General features: G+C 25.9%; 1 protein-coding gene across 1 annotated transcript; it reads right to left on the bottom strand.

Moving 5' to 3' along the window:
• Nucleotides 1-5,650: 5,650 nt before the first annotated feature.
• LOC114189231 (TIR domain-containing protein-like) lies at nucleotides 5,651-6,734 on the bottom strand. Its single transcript, XM_028077949.1, has 2 exons — nucleotides 6,158-6,734; nucleotides 5,651-6,030 (listed from the first exon to the last, which is right to left on the bottom strand). The coding sequence occupies exons 1-2, from the start codon at nucleotides 6,604-6,606 to the stop codon at nucleotides 5,934-5,936; spliced, it is 546 nt and encodes a 181-aa protein (XP_027933750.1). The 5' UTR covers nucleotides 6,607-6,734; the 3' UTR covers nucleotides 5,651-5,933.
• Between the last annotated feature and the right edge of the window lie 9,603 nt (nucleotides 6,735-16,337).

The raw sequence follows: 16,337 nt of genomic DNA, 5'->3' as shown, positions 1-16,337 counted from the left end.
ACATGCCTATGTAATTTATTAAAGAGTTACATTTATATATGGAAAAGTTAGATTTTAACCTAAAATTAAAAAATTACATACTTGTTCATAAACCATTGAAAAATGATTTTTAATGATTAATTTTAACAAATTTTTTTTTACTGAAATAACATCTTTTAAGTAATTTTTATTTTTTATTTTCACTTTTTTTATATTCTAAAATTATTTAAAATTTATTATTTAATTATTATTTTTTATAAAATTATAAAAGTTATTTTTTTAAAAAACTATTCTTAAATTTATACAAATTATTAAATAATGGTCAAAATGACGTCATAGAAACTTTGTTTTAAAATATAGGTAAATATAGAGGAGAAAGGTGTATTGACGATGACATGAAGAAAGTGAGTGTTAAGAAAGGCATGGACTTGAGTGGTGGTGCGTGGTGTGGGCTTTTTCCTGGACTGGGCCAATATGTTGAAGTAATTAAACTGAAAAGACCACGAAGTTTTCTTCTCATTCAATTCACTCACTAAATCAACAGTCACAATAAAATGTCAACACTCATTTTCTCTTTGCGCGTATGCTTCTATTCTTTTATTCCAAACTGTTACTTCTTCTGCAAGCTATGACGTGTCTTTAACATCTTTATATTCTTACCTTAAACTATTCTTTTCTTCATTTATCAAACACTTACCTCAATACACCTACAACACATATGTCGCAGACAGGTTGCTTCTCCTTTTCATTAGCACAACAATCAATAGATATAATAGTTTTGTATACAGTTTATAAGTATTTTACATTAAGATTGCCTTTATAAAGCTATTTGATCTTATATTTTGTATCAAAAAATGTGTCTGTCTTTTTTTTTAGTCTCAAATCAATTACAACTACAAATAAGATTAATTAGAATATATAAATAGATACAAACATCATTTTATAAGTCAATTTTGTAATATTAAATTAAGTTTAAAATTTACTTCTTAAAATAATATCAGAGTCATTATTAGAGTCTATTATAGTGAAATTTATTGTTAGTGAACATATTGTTTCACTCCATATCAGATCCTCCATTAATGCCAAGTTTCATGTTGACATGATGATCATCTATTAATGTGAAGTTTTATGTTCTCGATGACATGATGAGTGTGCTGGAAGTCACATATTAATCAGAGATAAGATCAATTTAAAATAAATAAGTTAATTTAAAATAAATAAATGGATGCAAACTTGGTCCTATAAATCAATTTTGTAAGATTGAGTTAATTTTAAAATTCATTTCTTAATCCTTTAATTCAAAATCAAAATGTTTTGTAAATCGTTTATATAAATACAAATGATATAACAAACTTTTGAAAATTAAAATAAGTTATTATCATAAAACCAAATAACTTTAAAAAGGAAGTTAGAAAATAAAAATAATAATTAGCCTTATGTCTATACATATACTAAGCCCTCCATATAATAACTTATTTTGAATGTTTCAACATAAAATGTTTAAATTTGTTCAAATTAATTGTATAACCATTTTATCTAAACATATGTTTTTTGAGAAATTATCTAGGAAGTATAGTTCGTTCGTATAACAACAAGTATATTGCTGCAAATACTTCATTAGTAACTTTATTTAATTACTATGACAGGAATGATAATAAAAAAATCAATTTTCTATAAAAAAAAAAAAAACTTATTTAAGTACCCCACCCGGTAGAACGTTCTGCAAGGATTTGTTATTACTTGATAGTCAGCGTTCAGTTGTATTAATAAACATTTGAACGTAAGATTCCCAGGCAATTTATAAGATGATTCATTTGTTAACACAAGTTCCAAAATATTATTGTAAATTGGTCAATCATTGACTTTGTATCTTATATTATTATCCCTTTAAATTGATCAACAAGTGTAAATAGTGGAGGAATTTTAATTAATTACTTTGGTTTCTCAATCACTTTAAATTAACATATGGAGGCATGTCAAATCATAGTAGATTTTTAAATTGTTATTGACTATTTTGAAACCTCTAATGCGTTTTTTAAACTTAAAAACAGTTTTAATTTTCAGTGAAGATGAATACATTAAGAATATATAAAAATGAGTGAATTTTGTTGTGTTTAGATTTGAATATATACACTATGTAGAAATTAAAAGGTGGAAAATATTTGTGGTTAAAATCGGTAATTTGGTATGATTTGAATGAAGAGAAAGTGCGTTTGGTACTAATTTTTGTTGCAGGTTGCACCTAATGAGTATAATGACCATTTTGTCTTTCATATTTTAATTTTATATTGCTTATATTGTGCTTTATTGTGCTTTATGTGTACAATGTCTTTTATTGTACCAAATTCATTTATAAGCAACGAATAACTTGCATTGTGTTTGGGAAGGTCATAACCGATTATGGCAGGGTGTATAGTCGATTATATTCTTAAAAGGAATATTTTAATTATCTGGTTCCTCGTATCAACAAAGTATATTTACAAATTATTAAAGAATTATTAAAGAATTGACGATGAAAATTGAAATAAAAATAATATATATATATATATTTATTGACGATGGAAATTAAGATGAAAATAATATATATATATATATATATATATATATATATATATATATATATATATATATATATATATATAAATAAAGGTTAAATGAGAGAAATCAAATAAATAAATATAAAAAATTATAATAGAGAAAACAATATTACTTTTAAACTTTTAGAAAAGTTTTTTTTTTAATTAAATAAATATAAATAAAATAATAATATATGAATATATATTTTTAAAAATATAAAAATAAAATAAAAAATATCGTCAAAATTAATATAAATAAAATAATAATATACACATTTTTTTAAATATATAAAAAATAAAATAAAATAAAAATTGTTGGGAAGTTGTGACTCCTGTATCACACTTATGGTCCACCCTATAATAAATGTTTACTATTATATACATATTGTTAATATAATTAATCTAAAAATATTTATATCATTTAATATATAACATGTTTTTACACATTTTTTTCATCAAATAGATCATATTTTTTACAAATTTTAATCTCGTTTTTTAGTCAAATTCACCCACTTCACTTCGGCATAAAACAAACAAATATAGTAGTATTGTTAATGTGTATATGAATATAATTTAAATATTTTATTTCAAAGTTAATTATCATTGAAAATATAGTTAAAAATTACTGATGAATATTTATTCATAATTTTAAAAAATACTCGTGAGTTTTTAAAATTTTTGGATATCATTAATATTTGTGAATATTTAAAAATATGTATAATTTACAAAAATTTTAAATAAAATATAAATAAAATCACAAAAAATAAAAAATAAAACATAAATTAAATTAAATATTATTTTTAATTAAATTTAACATAATAAAATATAAATTAAATTTTAATTTTAATTCTTTTTATAAATATTATACATATAATATGATACTCGTTCAATTACTTTATAAAAAATAGATATTAAAATAATTTTTTATCCGTCGTTATTCACAAATACTATATATTTATAAATACTATTTATTTGTTATGAATTTTATCTATGAATGTTCGTGGACATTATATTTTTGTCCTTTCTAAATATAACGTTATTTAAAAAAATTGGTTATAGAAATTATCGGTTAACTAATTGAATTAACAATATTTGAAAAAACAATTATTAAAGTGAAGGACAGTTTAAAACAATGTAAAAAAACATAAAAGGGGATCATGATGAATATCGATAATTAGAAAAGAAAAAAAAAAAAGTAATTTTTTTTAGTTGACTACAAAGTGTTATCAAATGGTATTAAATGTCACTCCCACCGACATCTGAACTATAAAGTAGAAATCCGCTTTTTGATTTTTGAATTCTACTTTATACGGTAAAGAAGAAGCCAAGAATTTACAGGATAAATTCTTCCTTGTCGCTCCATGCCATCAAATCTCACCTACGATTACCTTTTTTAAATAATTTTAAATATAACTTTAAGGTTTTCTCATCACAATTTCACCACATCTTCTTCCTGCATGCAACAATTACACATACAACATCATAACTTTAATAATAAACTATTTTATATCATTTTAATAAGTAAATGTAGACTTCAAAATTAATTTATTAAATAATGTTTGTCTTCACTATATACTATAGTAATTTTTTTTATTTTTAGTTAGTATAGAAACTCCAACGATATAAGTACTATCCTCAATATACGTTCATCCTAGCGTAACATGAATTTTATTATTATTTTAACACATTTATCCTAAAAAATTTGTTAAGCGTAGATTTTATTGTGTGACAATGTAAAATTATTTACTCTACTTAACATTAAACCAAGTTTTAAATAAAACAATCACGCTAGTGTTTAAAGTTAATGGTAAGAGGGAAAGTATTCGTAACCAATTTTTTGTTTTACGATAAGCATGGTACGAATCAAGTTTCTTTATATCTACGATATAGCAAGGATTTTATGCAGTTCATAAGTATTTTAAAAATATTTGAAATATTTAATAGACAATAATTGATAAATCTGTTTAATGATAATAGAAATGTATAATGCTTAAGTTTTCATTAGTTCTACAAAATTTAAAAGTTAAGTTAATAGATAAATACTATTTGATTACGAATTTTAAATATAGAGTAAATCTAAAGCAATTAGATTTTAATGAATCATTAAGCCTTTTAACTAAACAAAGAATAAGAAGTACATGGTATAAAAAGAATAGTTTCAATGTTAATTACATATTAATATATATATTTTTTATAATAAACAACACACGTGATAATGACTTCATAATGATGCCTATCATTACTTTATTTGGAAGATGAAATATGCATTTAATTAATTACCTTAACCATTAAAAATATTTAAATAAAAATAATAAAATTAAATTTTTTTGTATTAAAACTGCATTTTTTATTGTATTTAAAATAAAATAAAATATATTTCACTAAACTTACTATTTACCTTTTTAAATATTTTTTTAATTGAAAATTTGAGTATTGTTTAATTTTATTTTTTGTTGCATTGGAACACTTATTTTTTAACTCAATAATTAGAAAGGAGAAGATATCACTATTTAGTATAAAAAAATTCAGAGAACATCCTTTGCAAAATAAAAAAAAAAATGTATAGTTTCTAATATAACACATAATTTGAAAAAAAAATGATAATCAGTAGATTTTTAGTTTTTAAAGTGTATTGGATTTTTTTTCTTGGCGGCTTTTATTAATATGGATAAATGTGATTTTTACTAATAAATAAAAACATTAATGATAAAAATACTTTTGACATTGATAAAATTTAAAAATTGAATTTTTTTATTAGTCTACATAATTATTAACAAAAATGAATTTGAATGCAGCATTATTTCACCAAACAGGGTTTAGTTTTAGCGGGTACAATGCAGGAGTGTTTGCTTTTGTGTTAAATGTTGAACTATGAGGGTGATATTGTGGAATATATACAGTACTAGCGGAAAATGTAGTTAATAATAAACTACACTTTATCGATTTATAACCTTGAAATCTTTTAATGATGTCCAATAAATCACAAATTATCGGATGCAAACGTAAAAATGTGCGTCAAGCAAATTTCTATCATAAAAAAATAAGAGAAAGCACCAAAAAATTAGAAGGAAAGGTAAAATAATGAAATAATTTTGTATTGATAATGAAATAATAAAAGAATTCTGATACAACAAAGGAATTGATCTTAGAGCAGTTTGTTGTGGTTCCGTTGAGCCAATTTGACTATAGTTTTACTCTAAGAAAAATTTGGAGCTGAAGCCTAATCCTAATATTAAGCGAATTGAGGCCACATAATTGAGTGATGTTAAAGGTTGCAGCATATGGTGTCTCTCATTAGGAACCCATATTTATATACCGAAAAAAAATATATATGCAAATTTTATATTGTGGTTATCCACGTTATGAACATTGAAGCATTCAACGCTGCTTCCTCGCGTACTTCCTTTCTTCCTTTACCTCCAACAAGTTCATGATCACCGCTTCCGAAGCATTCCTTAGCAACTCCGACCAATCCCTGAAACCAAAATCACAACAAAATTAATCAAAACAAAACCCAGGTTCATGTAATTAATATAAATCATGATCCATTAACCCAAAGCAGAGAAAGAAAAAGATGTGTGTGAATGTATGTATATATTTACCCGTTCAAAGAATCAAACGTCAATCCCACGGTGTTCTTAGCGTCTTCAAGTGCAAAGGCGAATCTCTGAAGGTCCGAGGGAGGACAGGTTCCGTTGTCCTTGACACTGAGTTGCGAGGGTTTAACGTCGTAGAAAATGGGAACGACCCTTTTGTTGGACTCCATGAGAAGAGCGAGCTCGTGGAGGCAGAAATAGGAGTCACAGTAGCGAGGAGAGAAGACAGCGACACCAACCTTGCATCCTAGAATGCCTCTATCAATGTGTTGGAAAAGCCTGTCCCCTGGTTTCATGTTCATGCTGTCCAAGAACGACCTCACTCCAATCCTCGTAAGATTATCGTACAACAACCCCGCAACGTTCCTCTTCGTGTCGATCCCACGGTGGTTGATGAACACGTCGCACACTGGACCACCGATTTTGCTCATCAACTTGGTGGGTAAACGCTGCATGGCTCCCTTTCACACCCTAACTTAATTACCGCTTATAATTTGTTTTGTTTCTTTCGTAGAGAAGCGAGACTTTAATTTGTTGTGTACTTGTGTTTTCTTTTGTGCGGGGAGGGTTTTTAACGTAGGCAAGATCTGAGGGACAAAGATAGGTGTGTATTATTTATATATACATGTATAGGGGGAGAGAGAGAGTGTGTAAATTTGGGAGAAAAAGGGCTTATGGTGGACTATAGAAAATACTAGGTAATTGAACGGAGAAGACAGAGAACAAAAAGAGTAAAACATTTGAATTTTCTGATTATCATGGATCCAGATTTGGAACTACATTTGTTCCTTCAAACACGTAAGTACGTATCCGTAGGTTTTCTCTCTTTATTTTTGTTCCAAAATACGTGTTTTGTTTAGCGGGGATGGGCTACACTAATTCGCTGACGTGGTCATTCTTTTACCCTAATTTGAGGGAAATTTAGGGGTTGTTTCCTCCAGGACTTTAATTAATGAGAAAAATTAGCTACTACTCCTGTATCAAGTAAGTATATAATTATTAATTTCTATTTTATATAACCGTTTTATTATTAACTAGTTAAAAGTTCAGAATATAAAATTTTATGAAAAAGTTATTACATTGTAATCACGGAAAATATTTTTTTATACATGTTTATTTTTGAAAAGAAATCGAATAAATGTAATCCAAAACAATTTCCTCACATTCACTGGGTTAAAGTTTTATTTGGGTGGATACCATTCCTATACGTTAGAATAAAAAATAACCCTCTAAATATAGTCAATAATTTTTAAATTCTTTTTCTTCGGTACTGATATTTTAAGTGAATTATTAAACTTGTATTGACTGTTTGATTTTTGTGAAAGAAAATTAACTTTTGAGATTCCCTTAAACAATTATTGATAAATTAAAATAAACTAGTCTAATGCACAATGCTAAGATAATAAAATATAACCAGCTAGTGATGAAGTACTAAATAAATGATAAGATATGCCAACTGCAGATGTTAATAAATGGTAAAAAGTTAAAAAAAAAAATTAAGACTTGGCAAGCTCCAAGTAATATTTGTATTTGACAACTTTTTTATCATTATAAGGTGAAAAGAATAATTAATTTATTGTTGTGATTACACTGACCTTCAAGAGTATAAATATTACTTACTTTCGTTTAATATTTTGTAGTGATACTACAGAGTATAAAAGAATTTGAAGAATAGTTGTGTTGAAATAACCCAGCTTTTGCATGGGTTGAACTAATTAAGAACACCGTAAATATATAAATGGAATATTATGTGGCAGTTGAACACTACTGTGGTCAAGTTTATAGCCAAACAGTGTAAAGACTAAAAACGCCTTAATACGTATTAGGTAGTGAGCTTAATTATGTTATGAAGCACAAATTGATGATGAAAATGTATTATTTTTCTGTTTTATTTCGTAGATGGCTTTAAAATACGTCTGAACGTACGTATGGCCGTTGGACCAAGGTGATATAAATATACGAGGATGCTGGTCCCAATCAACGTCACATTTTGTTAACACTATTAAGATATAGTTGTACTTTACTGAATGTTTTATTATCTTTACTTTTTGTCATATTGTTTAAAAGTTTATTATATAAATAAAATAAACTTAATCTTGTTCCCACTCTACCTAAAGTTTCTCGGTTGTTGTTACTGAATACAAAAATGATCAATTCCCCATATTAAGTGGAAACAATAAAGTTTTTAATTTTACTTCAGACAAAAGTGAACAAGGATATGCACATATGCCATTTTCAAAGAGCTAAAGAATTTCTCAGAATAATTCTTACAGCAAGATGATGAACTGCACGCTTTAAGTAAAAAAGAAAAAGGTTTGAATTTGTAAAAACAATAAAGTTTTGAAAGCAAATGTGTTCTCTTCAGCATATGTATCTCTTTCCAGTTCCTTCGAAATTTCTTGTTATCTTATTTTTTGTACCCTTTCACACATACAAAAAAAAAAACATATTAATTAAATTCATGAATGACTTTTTTTGAACGTGAGATTTTAGAAGCTGAAATGTCAAAGCGTTGCGAAACTTGATTCAATCGGTCAAGTAACGATTCATCAAAGCTGTTACTGATTATACAATTTAATTAATTAGGTCTAACCGTCTTAAATCAGTGTCATTTCCTAAATAACTGAGTTGGTTTTGTATATCATTGTAAATTTCATGAACAATTTAAGTTTGAATTAAGATATATAACAATTAAATCGCTGGAGAGGTGTTGCGGGTCCCAATTAGGAGTTTAATTTAGTTTTTTTTTTTCTCACTGGTGTATAGATATAAACTGATTGTATTAAGCAGTGTACTTTTTGTGTAAAACTTTACAGTTGGAAAAAAAAAATTAATAGAGTAACATGTCTCTCTATTGGGGTCCTTTCGGAATTAAGAATGGGTACACAAATTATTACGTATTTGTGTTTTATAAACATAAATACAAAATAATATACATATTAGTAATATATTATTTTACTTGTACAGAAAATTAACTCAATTAACATTAACTATTAATCCACAACTGCGGGGTATTTTCTTGTAATGTTTACTGCATTTGCTACATGAACACCACCTATCACGATCAAATCCGTAAGTTAATAAACTTTAATAACATGATGAAAATATAACTGTTAATGAAAAAAATAGCAATTGGGATTGACTGCGACAGAAGACGTTCGCGCCAATAATAAATTATGAAGTTATTAAATATACCAAATATACCAGGAATGTCAAAAAGATTTATATTTGTGGATAAAATTCGCAACAAATAAAAAATATATATTAAAAATTGATATATGTTGTTCGTAGATATTTTTGATACCCGTATGTTAATAAGGCAGGTATGAATATTATAGTATCCGTACCCGTGGATACTCGTATCCGCTAAATTTTAATTCACAAAAATACCTTCATATATATATATATATATATATATATATATATATATATATATATATATATATATATTAGTAAAAAACATTATGATCTATTTTTTTTAAGTTGCAAGTCTTGTCTTGTCTTGTCTTTTATCTTCATTCTTCCAACTTCAAGTATTGGTATGTTATATTCTTTCAGGTACACCCCTTGACATTATTCTCTTTTCTTTATTTGAAATTGGACATATACATTAAACCTTATATAGATAGTGACGTTTATGGTATGTTTGTTGTCAAATGATGAAATCAAAATAAGAATACTTGGCACGTGGCGGTTGAAATTTATTATTTGTTTTTCAGGAATCGATCGGAGAAAGTCGACTTATTAATCAAAACACTAATTAAATAATTTTCATTGTGTTGAACACCATTTTATATCTATTTTTATCATTAGTTGGACTTGTATGAACTTGAGTTTATTTGAATTTTTTATTTAAAATTTATGATAGTGATGTATTTTATTTGAATTTATAATTAAATATTTGTTTTTTAAATAATTTTGTAAATACCTGTGGATACCAACGGATATGAAAAAAATAGGTGAATACCCGCATAATGGATAGCTGACAGATATGAATACGGGTAAGGGATGAATATTTATGCAGCAGGTAGGGTATGGAAGAGCTACTACCCATATCCTACCCGCTCTATTGAAATCCTAAATATGACCCATTAATTTGAAACCCTTGTGTTGTCCTAATATTAATGTGATTTGAATAGGAAAAAAATATGAAAATGTATAGCAATTAAAGAGTGTGGGGTAGCATGAACTTGAATTTGGTATTGAATTCCTTATAGATTGAAGGTGCAGCAGGTTCAATATTCTCTGTCCTTACAAAGAACAAGAGAAAATTATTAGTCAATATAATTGATTTTGAAATATGTGTTCTAGTCTTCAAGTCACGTTGATTTCCATTTACAACTTCTTCTGCATAAAGAATTTCAATTTGGTAGAGCATGATGACACATGTTATGTGTCTTTTAAAAGCGCTGCATTGTTTTTCTTAAGTTCCAAGTCTTTTAATAGTATTAACCCTTCTGCATTTATGATTTGATATTAAAATATTGTATCAGTTTGAATTCAATCTGGTTCCTTTCTGCATCTAACAATGAATGCGTGTTGATGTGACTTTTGATATCAAAGTGAATACTACCATTTTTCGCACCATGAGATTTTAAAACGTGTTTTGCTTTCAAACACACTCTCAAATTGTTTCACAATCTGGCTTCGATTCGTGATAATATCAATTGTTAGTGTTATTACCGAACCTTAGAAATGTTACATAAGTGTATATGATTCCCATTTTTCGTTTTTGTTTCTGCAAATAAAATAAAATAAAGTGACGAAATTTGGAGCAAAGATTGGAATGGACTTGTTCAGGCCCCTAATTTGGGTTGTTTTGTCTTGAGTTGGGCTCAATGGTAGCTGTTGAAATTAGCACTGTTAGGACCGTTCTTTGGTGTGCCAAGATTTTGAAAGGTTCAACTCAAAGAGAAGTAAACAAGTCAAAAGAACCATTCCACCTCGTTTTGTTCACTATTTACGCAAATCAACTGAATAATTAAACCAACTCATTTTATTTTCAGCCATGTTCACTTCATCTATCATCTTATTATGGTTTAATTTGGAGATCTTGGTTTTAACGACCAAGTCATACCTATAACACAACATAACCCAAAATACATATATTAATTAGTTGTTAACTAAAATAGAAGTTTCCTTTCCCTTCGACTATACAGTGATTTCAACAAATTTATTCATAAACTTCTTTTAAGAAAATAAAAAACAAATCAAAATTAATTTATGTATACGTTCTATATAACTTTTTTAAACTTTTATTATTAGCTTATATATAGACTAGTTTTAAAAACATTAATTTAATTAATTTTTAAAAAGATTCTCCTAAATAATATATATATATATATATATATATAAGTGACTTTTTTTTTCTACATGTTCCTTGTGTGGTAATAATGTTGAATTTTTCTCCGTATTGTTCTATTACTATAAAGTTGAAAAAATGATCGTCGGAAGATTTTCAGGATTTGCAGTTTTTTTTTGTTCAACTTATGAAGTCAATGATATGGAGATGAGAAATTATAATAAATTTCAGAATCCAATTAGGTTTCCTTGTCGTATCTTTCAAAATAAGAAGTTCTGTTTTTTTATGCTAAAATTTTTCAATAATTAAAATAGGGAAGGTAGAATGATTTAATTTATGGACATAATATTCACTTTGATTGGAGAGTAATTCTTCTTTTGTTTGTCATTGTTTTTTTTATCAACGAGTGATTTTTGGAGTTTTGAAAAGAGATAATATCACATTGGTACTTGCATTTTTATAAGTATATATAGTTACAAATTTATCGTGTTTTTTGTGTAAGAAATAATTATGCTATGATAAATTAACTAATTTAACTTTAATTTATAAATAAAAATATAAATGATTTAATGTTTTAATATATATATATATATATATATATATATATATTTATATAATTTATTTATTTATTTTTTATAGTTGGTATAGTTTGTATATGTTTTGTGAAATAATTCTCATCCTATAATATATAATATATGAAGTTAAACTATACCCACTATACTCACTATGAAGTTAAACATTGCATTAATGACGATTAAAAATAATTCTCATCATATAATATATAAAATAACACTCTAAATATCATCATCATCATATGGTGTCATTAAATGACATCTTTTACAAATGTCATAAAAAGTAAAATGTAACAGTTATTTTTATTATCTTTATAGTATTACTTTAAAAAAATGAATTTAACTAATACATAAATGTGTATGTATGATTAATATCTGAAAACGAAATACTAGTGATTTCTTTAAATAGATGATATTGGTTTTTTTGTGATGTTATAAATGCAATGTTCAAAATGATTTGTATATATTATTACATAACAGTATGAATGGATGACTTAGACTTAAGAATCCATTCCATGGATGAACCATATGAATCCATATGTTCATAATCGAGACTTGTCCAATATACATATAACATGTGTTTTATTTGGCCCATTCGTTTTTTTTTTCCATGAGCCCCAACCGAACAAACAAAAGTGGAAGACACTATTGTTCATACAACATATGTTTTTTCCTTGAACCCCAAACAAACAAAAGTCAAAGACACTATTCTGCACGTGTCCAAATAAAAATTACTTTTGTATATTTCTTAAGTTTAATTTGTCTGTTACAACACCATACATAATTTGTATGCATATTGTTTCTACGAAGATATATAGCTCACTGGTTTTATTGAATGGATTTTTCGCCTTGATTTAGATATTTTTTGCCAACTTTTATATAAAAATAGATTTAAATATGAATAATCATATTACGAAAAATTCCAGAACAAAAGAAAAATACAAAAACTTCACTATTTTGTTAGTTTTGTTGTCATTTCTGCTTTTAAATTCGTGTTTTACCACATTTTTTGGTGTACCTCCCTTTCTTTTTCTTCGTGTTCCTAAAATGTAATATCTTTATTTTATTCTTGATTAAAATATATTAAAAAAATTCTTAATCTACCTATCATTGACACTTTCCCTTTTTTTTCCGAGTAGGCTGCACCTTCCTCCATTATTTCATTGGACATTTTGGGTTGGTGTTGGTTTTCGTTCGTGAAGGGATTTTTCTTTTATGTATTTTGAATTATGAATTTTGGAAAGTATCTTCAAATTTGAATTTTTTTAGAATATATATTTTAAAAGGTATTTTTTTTAAATGTATTATAGATTGTATAATTTGAAAAATATTTTTAAATTTAAAAATATTTTTTGAAATATGCATTTTGAAATATATTTTGTATATATTTTGTAAGTTCATTTCGAAATATATGTTTTGAAACATATTTTTATATCTGAAAATATCTTTCGGATTCAACATTCTAGATTGAATAATTTAAAATTTATTAAAAGAAAAAGAGACTCAGGAGATAATTTTGACCTTTATATTATAATTTTAATGGAGATAATGTAGAACTTTTATGTTTTCGGTCTGTAGGAAAAAAGGGAGGTGCAAGAAGAAGGAGTCTCAATTTCATGTCCTTGCCTATTGTGCGTTTAGGGTGTGGTCCAGCTCTATAATTTTATTTTGTTGCTCGGTACTGGATCCATGCTGTTCTCCCCCTTGTTTGGATTTACGAGATTGGGCCCGTTACGGTAAAAAACCAATCTTTGTTTTGAATTTTGAATTTTGGTAATTTTTTTTTTAATTTAATCTCTCTTGTTTTAAATTTTGATTAAAAATCCTGACCTCAATTTTTTAAAACAATATAATTTTTTCTTCTCTAATTTAAGACTAACTTAATAATTAAGTTTAATTACAAGTTATATACACATGTTAAAATATTTTTTTATAATTTATAAATCAAATGACTTCATCTAAATACTCAAATTGTTTTATCTTTTGCACTTCACTTAAATATTCAGATATTTTACATTTAGATGGATTGATTTGATGTATAAATTATAAAATATATATTTTAACATGTATATAAAAATTATAATTAAGCTTAATTACTAATTTCATCTCAAATAGGATAAGACAATTTAATAATTTTAAAAAATAGAAGACTGAATTGAATCAAAATTTTAAATAAAGAGACTAAATTAAAATTTTACAAAAAATTAAATCTTTATAAATAATTGAAAAACCAAACTGAACCTTTCTAAAAAATTGAAGAATTAAATTGAATCAAAATATAACATCAAAACTAAAATGAACAAAACCACAAAATTATAAGATTAAATCAATAATTAAGTCCCAATTTCCATGTTTTAAATGGACTGCTTCACCCTCTATCCAGGCCCATACTATAGACTTTTCTTTTGAGCCGATTTGACATCTTATATGTACATATCCACAGTAATTTTAGTGGATAATTTATGTCCTTAAGTTTCTTTTTTCTTTCTTTCTTTCAATTTTATTCGTCTTTAATGATATTCTAATTGTTCTTTCAAATATATTCATTGATCATATTATTTTAATATATTTATTTTGTTAAAAAATATGACATTATGCAGAGAAACTTGTTAAATAAAAATAATATCCACACCATTTTACGAATTCTGATAAGATTTAGTTAATGATAAAAAGAATGAAACTATTAAAAAAATTAACTTTTGGATATAGGATGTTACAACTAGTAATTCTTAATATACTATCGAATTTTTCTTAATTTATAGATTACATAGTAAAGTAAATTTATAATTTGATATTCAATCACTCAAACTTAATGTTAAAAAGATCAAAACATTAAAAATATTTATACAAAATGTAATTTGTAGTTATTAAAATATAACCAAAATACTTGATATTATGCGAATATTTCTTTAGTTATTTTTTAGTAATAGAAATATTTATTTGTTTAAATAATATTTTATCTTAATCAAGTTATCATCCCAAACTTTAAATCATCATTTATCATCATATACAAAAGAAAATACAAACAGGTATAAAATTCACACCTAACCTCTATCAAATAGAACAAACAACACCAACCTGAAAAGCTTAAAAAACATATTTATTTTATTTCTGTTACAAATTTTATACTGCACACTATTTTTTTCTCATTCTAAATGTGATTTCCTCTAATATTTTTACCCAAGTTCTCAGAAGGGACAATTGAGTTAAACTTTTATAGTTTACACCACAAATTACATAATTATGAATTTTACTATTAGTCAACCAAATACTCAAAGAAAAAACACTAAAATTAATAGAGTATTAGTGTTTAAACACTAAAACTAATTAAATAATAATTAAACTTGTTTCGGTCTCAAACTAGAACATTCATAAGTAGTTGTGTTTCTATCTAAGTATTTTTCCTTTTTCAATTTATAAATGTAAAATAGGTATTGTGGAAAGGTTTGACTTGGTGGCGAACACTGTAACTTTAATTGTTGGTCTGACTCTTAAAAAGAAACTATAGAGACTGCTACATGTTTAAGAGTCCCTATCTAATTGTTTGAATTATTAAATAGTACTGTTTTCAAAATTTTCAAAATAAATTAAAAATTAACTTCCTGTAATAATTGTGTACTATAGTTCAGTAATTAACTAAAAAATAATTATGAGACCAATCCCATTAAATCTATTGAACTGTGTGCGTTAATGTGATTCTACCCGATATTAGGATTATTCTCAGGGTAGAGAAACCAGATGCAGATTAAACTATTAAATGTTTTTTTTTTTCTTCATTTGGTTTGGATTCATTTGTGGGTATAATTTTCTGAACCATCAACTTCTGAAAACAAAGACAGACATTTCCAGTTTTCCAAGATGGTCCATTATTGGAAACAAAGCAAATATTGCATTTTGCACATGTTGTGATTCCTATGCAACAGCATTGTCCAATAACTATCCATATGAAAACGGGTGTATGTTATAATTTAAACCACTCACAGTATTGATTAAAATCTCTACTCACATTTATTTGAATTATAAATTAAGAAAATAATTTATAATTAATGAGGGTTAGGAAAATATCCATGGAATGGTCAAGTTGCATGAGAAATTTTGTCGCCTTGTTTTAGAAGGTGTTGATGTGAATTGCACAACACAACAGAACACAACTCATTGAACCCCACACATGCATATTACCTTTTTCTCCACCTAAAGTGAGCATTACAGCTGTTTGATAGTTGGCTTCAGATCAGATCCACCTCTTTTTTTAATTCAACAAAATCATATTACACCTTCATCACTTTATTCTTTTCAACCATTTTTTTTTCAC

Source organism: Vigna unguiculata, chromosome 6 (genome assembly GCF_004118075.2).
Source record: "Vigna unguiculata cultivar IT97K-499-35 chromosome 6, ASM411807v1, whole genome shotgun sequence".
Taxonomy (NCBI): domain Eukaryota; kingdom Viridiplantae; phylum Streptophyta; class Magnoliopsida; order Fabales; family Fabaceae; genus Vigna; species Vigna unguiculata.
This window is presented reverse-complemented; position numbering and strand designations above follow the sequence as displayed.